The sequence below is a fragment of the Myotis davidii genome, unplaced genomic scaffold (genome assembly GCF_000327345.1).
Source record: "Myotis davidii unplaced genomic scaffold, ASM32734v1 scaffold501, whole genome shotgun sequence".
In the NCBI taxonomy this organism is placed as follows: Eukaryota; Metazoa; Chordata; class Mammalia; order Chiroptera; family Vespertilionidae; genus Myotis; species Myotis davidii.
Window position 1 is genome coordinate 168076 of NW_006291208.1, and position 8997 is coordinate 177072.

At 40.2% G+C, this 8997-nt stretch overlaps 1 protein-coding gene across 1 annotated transcript in view; it reads left to right on the plus strand.

Annotated features, from left to right (window-relative positions):
- MKX (mohawk homeobox) overlaps window positions 1–8997 on the plus strand; it is a 73662-nt gene that overhangs the window by 689 nt on the left and 63976 nt on the right. Inside the window, exon 2 of the mRNA XM_015564362.1 lies at window positions 1858–2017. Coding sequence (XP_015419848.1) covers window positions 1858–2017 — 160 coding nt within the window. The remainder of the gene's footprint in view (window positions 1–1857; window positions 2018–8997) is intronic.

Sequence of the window (8997 nt, forward strand, 5' to 3'; positions counted from 1 at the left end):
CAACCTCGGCCTGAGACACCGGAGGACCGGGTAGGCGCATCCTCCCTGGGCCCCGGGCCACCCGCAGCCCAGAGGGGTGGGGGCCGTGAGCGGAGGAGGCGTGCGAGTGGCCACCAGAGCGAGAGTGTTAGCGGCTTGGAGTATCCTAGGAGGGCAGGTCTCTGCCTCCTGGTTTTGCGCATTCTCATTTCAAGGTAGTAGTTTCTGAAAATATCGGGGAATCGATTGGTGAGGACAGCTCAAAAGAGGCTAATTGGAAACTGAGGACACTTGGAACTGGCCCCGCAATCCTCCCATACTTGGACCTCAGGATAGTGGGTGACCCCAGTCCCTCTCCGAACCTCGGGTGCAGACGCGCGACTGAAAGCCAAATGTAAAGGATTGAGCAGGAAGAGTAGGAACAGGGAGGGCCAAGCTGTTGGGGCTTCCCAGGTCAGGCCGGCCCGTGGGCTTCCTCCGTTCTGTCAAACAAGGCTTCGCCACAGCCTCGGGGCTCGCCTAGCCTCTGCCAGGGAGTTGGGAAGGTCGGCTTTGCCCTGGGCGCCCTGATCGCACGCGGCCGGGCCCGCTGCCAGCCGGGTGGGAAGGCCGGGAGCTTGCGTTGCCGGGTTTCGGTTTAGCAGGGTGAGGAGGTGACCCCAGTAGCTCAGGCTGCAGACCTGTGGACAACCGTCCCTAGCCCGGCCTCCTCCGAGAGGCTACCGGAGCGCGGGGTGAGGCAGAGGGAGAGGGGGCGGCCGCCCCGGCCGTCTCCACCTGGAAGATTGCATCAGCTGCTTGTTCTGCGGCGCTGCTGGTTAGTTAAATAGAGATTAGGTTTCCTCAAAACGTTACTACCAGTCCTTTCGGGTGGAATTGCATTTCAAAGTGTTTGAAGAGGCAAAAGCCCCAGAGGCTGCGGCACTAGCAGGGGAGCCTCCTGGAGTCGCCGGCGCGCGGGCGTTGGCGCGGCGACACCTCCCGGAGCCTCCTGGGAACGCAACGCCCGAGGCCGGCTCCAGGCTGCTAGTCTTTCTCCTAGGAATACGCTTTTCAAGAGTTGTTTTTCTTTTTTTCTTTTCCTTCGTGGAACAGAGCTTTCAAAGCTTGGTAATTCTCCTTATACAGGGAAAGACCCCTATAGTGTTTTCCTCGTACCCTTCCTTGGGAAATTGTCTCCTTTTCCCCAAAGGATCAAAAGAAACTGGAGAGAGCTCTAAGGGAATCAGGACAGCAGGACTTCGGTCATCCCTTGCTTTCTTCCCGCCGTCCAGTGGGCGACCTTTCCTTTGACTACAGGCGACTGGAAGCCCTGAGGGGCAGGCATGCGTTAACTCTGAAGAGCCTGCAGCACCCTCCACGCAGCCCACCAGGCCAGAACCGCTAGAGGAGGGCTCAGTGCAGGCGGGCAAGGGAAGGGTGACACAGCCTTGCCGCACAGATCTGTAACTTGAATAACATTTTTCTTCAGGTCACTTAGCCATCGTCACCTAAACTTCTAACTTGGGTTACTGGCTTCAAGATGTCCCCCTTTTTAAGACAAACCTAGGGTCCTTCACTGCCACATGACCCCTGTGCGACAAACAGGCCACTTCAGAGAGACATGCCAAGGAAAGGATATTAGCACCCAGAAATTGTGTGGCTCCCTCGCCTCAACCTCGGGACGCGCGGGGCGGGTTACCAAGGCTGGGCTGGGTGCCTGGGGGTGCCCTGCGGGGCGGGAGAGGGGAGTGGGGAGGGAGAGGACGGGGGAGGGAGGAGGGGGGATCAGGCAGGGGCCTCGGCAACCATTGAAATCCTTCCCCGCCTGAGGGATCCCCGCGGGTAACACCCAGAGAGCTTGGCTCACTAGGGCCTTCTCCTCTCCCGGTGTCCCAGGGCCCGGCAGAACAGCGGGAAGGTGAGGCACAAGCGACAGGCTCTGCAAGACATGGCACGGCCCCTCAAGCAGTGGCTTTACAAGCACCGTGACAATCCGTACCCCACCAAGACCGAGAAGATTCTCTTGGCGCTGGGCTCGCAGATGACCCTAGTGCAGGTAACCCGGGCCCACCTGACCCTTCTCCTGGCGAGGGGGGAGGAGCGGGCACGCGGCCTGTTTGTGCGGCTCTCCACCTGGCGCTTCGCCCCGCAGAAGGACAGAGCAGAGAAAGCCCAGCAGTTACTTTGCTGCTGAGGATGATGATGGGGTTGGCCTCGGGGCAGAGCTGTGTTCTGGGAAGAGTTTCTGGGTCTCCTCTCAATCCTATCAGTTCAGTGTTAATGCTCTGTTAGGGAGGACAGTGACAAGTCAACTGAAAAGTTATAAGAAGTTGTCTGGGAATCTGGACTCACGGACCTTATATAGCTGGATTCAGATGGATTGCTTGCAGTGATTTTCAGACCGGAGCCTGCATCAGAATCGCCTGGAGGACTTGTGAAAACTCAAACCAGAGCTTCTGAGTCAGTAGTAGGTCTGCGGTGGGCCCGTAATTTGCATTTCTAACTAGCCCTTGGGGTGATGCTAAAGGTGCTGGCGCTGGATCACACTTTGAGAACCAAGTACAGGATAACTTTCAAAATTAGCATTACTGACTGATCTAGGAGGTGGGTTGAAAGCGCAAGAAATGGGTTTAAGTAGAAGCATCTGGGTATTGGCTAGAATCCACAAATTTCCCTGATGGCACCTTTCCACTGGGGTTAAGAGGAGGCAGATTTCAAATAGTTGGGATACTCCTCAAGTGTAGAAATGGTACAAGTTTATTTCCTCTAGTGAACAACACTACTATACATTTGATTTGCTTATTTTCCTACAAATCTTACTTGATATTCACAAAAACATGGTGAGATATGGAAGTTATTGTCAGTATTTTACAGATGATGTAACCAAGGCATAGGTTATGTGTTAGTAAGGATAGATATAGGCCTGGAAATGATGCAATTCCAGATCAAATGCTCTTTCCATCACACCACAGTTTTCTCTAATAAATAGATAGGGTGGTAGGAACTTTTATAAATGCAAACAGAACACAAATACCTAAAAGAGTAGGAGATGCTAAATGAGCTGAGAAGTTTCATACATTGTAATAGCACTACATCACTGCTGTGAAATTTGGTCATCCCATTAGCTATATGTTAAGGGAAAATCCCCAAATAAAAAAACAAAGAAACAATATTTAACTATTAGATAAAAATGAAAATTGCTTTCCAGAGTAATTAAGATCATCATTTAGGAATTACCGGAAAATTTGACAATGCACGAAAGTTGATTTGTATTCAAGCATATTAAAACTATAATATGCATTTGTCTGGTTATTTTCAGAATACTATTATAGAGGAAAACATCTGTTTTGCTTCATATTGACAAGCAATAGTAGTAATAGTGATTTGCTGCAGCACTGGAGGAGAAAATTAATTTAGTGTGCTTGGCTTAATATCTGTTTAACATAAAGCTATGTAACTTTCAGTGGTTTACAAAAGTAGTTTCTAAATAAATTATTCCACTCAGAAAAACTTGACTTTTGAAAATAAATGAATATAGTCGAATTTCGGTTTAAGCAGGTATGCTATTTATTTTGAAAATACATTAATTTATAAAGTTATTTGAATATTTCACAATGGTGTTAGCAATAAAATACTGGATTATTTTGATTGATTATATAGTTCCACATTTAATGCTTATCATTCTTTTATATAAAAGCAAAAACCCCTTATGACATATTTAGAACATTTTTTAATTATAAAAAGTGACCTTTGCCATTAGCAGACGTTTACATTTTCATGTGCAGTAGTTTAATAAGATGCAATATAAGTAGTTTTCACTTTAATACAGAATCAAATCATTTCCTTTCTGTAATGATAGTGCAAATACAAATAATAATTCTTTTTGCCATAAGGTCTTGGTAAGGCTATTGCATTTTTCTAATTTACATGGAGTTTTCATTCATGTAATGAAAACTTTCCTTACTACAGTTTCTTTCTCTTACACTAGTCCTCAAAAAATAAAAATGCACAAAATTATGTAATTTTAAATAGGGCAAATATATTTATAGCAATAAGTAATATTTGTTTAATAAATTTTAATTTTATAGTATGTGAAGTTGGTTTCTGGAACTTTAAAATAAATAAATAAATAAATAAGTAAATAAACAAACAAACTATAATCAAGGTGTTTTATATACAATCCAATTTTATTTCAGTTACTTTCAATTAGACATAAGGGATATCTATGTAAGAAAAAAATATATGAATATACACATATCTACTACCTACCTATATGTTGTTTGTATATATATGAGAGGTTTGTAAAAGTCAAACATATATTAAGAGCCAAATGAAATTCTAACACTATGGGAAACCAAATAAATTATGTAAATACTTTACACTTCTGGGTGAAAAAATACAAAGCCATGATCTGAATAAAGCTTTTGATCCCTGCAAATTAGACCCTGATTTAATGAGTCAGGTTCTCCCACTGAATAAGTTTCTCCTGTGGAGTCAGGCTTCTTGAGAAGAATGATCATGTCTTATTCATTTTCATACCCCCGTACCACCCCAGCACAGTACTTTCCATATAGTAAACCAGCTCTACATTTTTAAAGAGTGAATAGATTCTAATGGGGGGATACCACTATAATCACCATCTAGATTTCCAAAACATGTTTTTGAAAGCTAACGAATGTCTTGAAATCTAATTAAAATAGTTTTAAAATGCATTCAATTGTAGAGAATACACAGAGGCAGCTCTCTATCTTTAATGCTATATGATGGTTCAACAGAACAAGTAAGCATATAGCCAATTTTGTTATTTTCGATATATCTGGAAATGTGTCCTATTTTTATGTCTACAGATACATATGGAACATTCTTCTTATTTCTGGTTTCAAACTCCTATTTCTTGTTTATTGCAACACCTATCTCTGTTTTTCATGATTTATATTAATAAGCTGTTGGCATAACTTTTATTCCTTAACAACAAGACTATCTTATATTTTGATAATTTCTTTTACACTTAACATTTTCCTTTTGGTTGTGTGTCAAACTTTTCATAAGAAATATTTTTGACTTATTTTGTTACTCTTAAATTAATAAAGAGGGGTATAAAACCTGGTCAGCAATCTCCATTAAGCCCAGAAACAAAAAGTTGAAACTGTAGTGGAGAGACTATCTTTAGGGCCACAAAAAAGGTACTTTTTCTGATAAATAGAATCTCTGAGGATATGGATAGACACCTATCTTATTTACCCCTGAAAATGAAGCAGAAAGAATTATTTACAAAACTTTCACTACTAGATTTGGCAACTTGTCTTAATGTGCTATAACTATGTCTGACTCTCATTTAAGTTATTAATCTGGCATCTTACTTCCTAATGAGATATAAGCATTTTTATAAAATTAACAGAGAGGTTGTGTGTGTTTTGACTCTAATCAACCAAATTTTCCATTGTACATGGTTCTTATGGCTGACCATTATTGAAATATAAAAATATACTCTGCACTCTCGAAATATAAACAGCTATATTGTAGAATAATGCAAACTGGTATACAATTAAGGTTTTGTATTATTGTAAGAAATGGATCTTACCGAAGAATAATTGCTTTTAGAGAGTTTCTAAAAAGGCAGATGGAGGCTGTATCTGGTTTTAACATTTTCCATAGTTTATGTGTGTATATTTTAAAATACATTTTTTTTCTGGATTATAGGAGTGGAATGTCTCCTTGGGATGGCTTCTTTCTTGATCATAATACAGGGGGCAAGGCAAGAGGAGTTTGAGATTACAGTTTAACAATTGGATGTTAATGCTTCCTCCTCTTATAGCAGAACTTTCAAATTTCTAGGATATGCCCATACAATATGTGGTTAAAACTATGTTGCAAAATTTTGCCTCCTATATTGACATAGCTCTACTTTTGCTTGGTATGATGCCTCTGCTGAGACATGTAGTTATGAACTGCAAGGATTACTGCAACTGCTAATTATTCAACAAGTCTCAGAAAGGTCCTTCTACATTATTCCAAGTATCATACAACGTGGTGTGGAAGTGAGGTGCTCAATATTTCAGTTGAATAACCCAGAATAAGTTTATTAATTCTTTATGTTCACAAGTGGGCAGATGCCAGCGTATCCCTTTGGGCTTTCTGTAATGCTTGCTCAGTCAATATGATGAACATAAACACCTCAGTTAGAGTAGGATGAAAATTACTTCGTTTTCTCTTCCAGCATCTAGATATGTGGTTCTCTGTGCATTTACTGTAAAAAAAAGTGTTTTTAAAGGTCTGAATTTGACATTAAAATACTATTCCTCCAGAACCTACAGGTAAGGAGGCTGTTTCATGTAAAAGAGAATTTGAATAATAATCTGAATGAACCTACTGTAAGTGAAAGGGAGAAAACTTGAACTGCTATTTTTACCTTCAGTGAAACAGATAGGGCTTGCATTAATTCATCAGAAAAAAATTGCAAAATAATATTTATGCAGATTTGTTAACCATTTATTTGTCTGCTGTTGCACAACTTAATGTAAGTAGATATTAAAGTCTCACTGTATCCAGTCCTTTGGCTCTACTATAAATTTCTGGTAATAAAATACTATCAGAGTAAATATATTAGCAGATTGAGTGTTCATCAAACTTATAAAATTAATTTAGAAATAGCCTTTCTTAGATATCATCAAATCTTTCTAGAAAATCTAATGTATAATTAATATGCTATGGGTATATAAAACATAAAAAAGGACATGACCCCTATGTATGAAAAGCTGGTTAATTCCACCATGGCATTGAAAGGTCCCCATTTTTCTATTTTAAAATTATAGTATATTAAATTTTTTGAAATTAGGCCATTGCATTTTAATAAAAATATGAGTAGTTTTATAAGAACTGGATTTTACACTGTACTGGATGGTGGTTGTGTTACAATTAAGGTTAGTTAAGAATTAAGGTTTGTCTGAATTATATGATATTTAGTAAAGAAAACAACAAAAAGTTTTGGACTTGGATTCTAATAGATATGTGACTTAGGCCTAGGGAAAGCGGCATTGTGTCCTCAGTGTATGAGAGGGGCAGAGAAGGACATAAACACACATATCTGGTTGCTAGAGAGAGAAGTGGTTGAGAGCAGAGGGTAGGATAGTTGCAACTATGAAGGGAATTAACACTTGTATGACAGGGTGGGCTGTATTCTAAGATCTTAGTTCTGAGAGTTGACAAAGATGTTAGGAATCATCTAATTCAATTTACAGATGAAGGGTTTGAAGTTCAGAAAAGTGCGTGACTTATTTCAACTCACACAGCATGATTTTGGCCAATACAGGACAAGATACCAGGTCTTTTTTCATGATACCACAGTGACAGGATAATGGGACATTCATGAGCATTTAAAGAAGTTAAGTAATTAAATCATAATGGTGCATCAACACAAATTTGAAGGTGGTTGTTAAGATCTATTCAATTGGACAGAATGGAAGTTCAGGAAAAGAATGTTCTAAAATTCCTAGTCAGTAGTAAGAAAGACTGGGACAAACACATTGGCTATGATTTGGACAATAGAAAGAGATTTGAGAAATGTAGTGAAGAAATGGACCAGGCATTTTGTGCTTCCGTAGCAATAACCTGTGTATCACAGTTAATCATAGGTAGTTTTCCACTGCTGGTCCTTCTGTGTGTGCATGGGACACAATTTATCCATTCCTAGCACTTAATACCAAGGCTAAAGCACAAGAGCATCTTGATACATGTCTATTGAATGAGCAGTCCAGAAATTGTCTGTATACAGAGGTTGGGAAAGACTGAGAATTTAAAGTCAGATTGAATTGTAGTAATAATAGCATAGCTTGGGAGGAAGAAGGGTGGATGAAGACTAAGACATCGGAAATGCCATGGTGAGATGTTACCTTATTACATGTAAGTTTAAGAGAACAATTGCTTAAGACAAAAGGCAGTAATATTGAATTTATATAAAACATCTGATGTATTTTATGCAGATACGTATATAAGTAAATGGAGGAAACTACCATGTTCTACCCATGGAAACAAAGAGAGAAAAAAATTGCAGCTTTGTTGTTTTGTTGATGTTTTTTTTAAGTAGGAATCACCACAGGTCTACACTCAACAATTAGGGCTTGAGCAATATGCAAAATGGTGTTATTTATATTATAAATCTAAAATAAAGGGAAAAAAAGCTTTCAGTGCAATCATTGCCACACAAACCACGTTGGTAATGTGGGGCCATGGTCTGGAACAAATTGACAGAAAGATGTATTTCTCTTTCCACATTTCATTCTTTAAGGGTAAATATCAGTCCCTCAGGTTTTTCATAAATGTATTCTGATGATAACCTGATGTTTTAAAAGAAACCTCAAGTACCATTGTGGCCTCTATAAATTCAGTAGCATCCTATAAAAAAAAAGCAATGGAAGTAACTGTACTTTGTTTTGTGGTGTTTTTTTTCTTTGAGAGCACTTGACTTTTAGCTTAAAGCTGGGTGTTATTTGGTCCTTTCTTCCTCCACTTGTCTCTATCTCTGGCTGTTTTGCCAGTTCCTCTTTTATATTCCTACTAGAGGCCCGATGCACAAAATTCATTCAAGAACAGGCCTTCCTTCCCCTCTGCAGGCACTGGCTTCCCTCTGGCACCCGGGACCCCCACTTCCCTCGAAGCCCTGGCTTCATCCAGAAGGATGTCTGGTCTAATTAGCATGTTATGCTTTTATTATTATAAACATCCTTAATCACTGAAGGTTTCCATTGGTCCTTGACCATCTTTTCGTTCTCTTTACTCTCACAATTTCAGCTATCACCTCTGCACATTTGATCCAAATCTGCTCTTCCTCTCCCTTAAGTGTCAGGTACCATTATATTTTCTTGCTGCGCATCTCACCTGTGTACTCTTCTGTTGCCTTCAACTAAACATGCCCCGAAACAAACATATCACTCTGTCTTTAAACAGTTCTACTTTCTTTCTCAAAATGGTACTATCCTCCTCTTGGTTACACAGATTTGATGATTCAAAGTCATCTTTAACTCTCTCTCTTCTTACCAC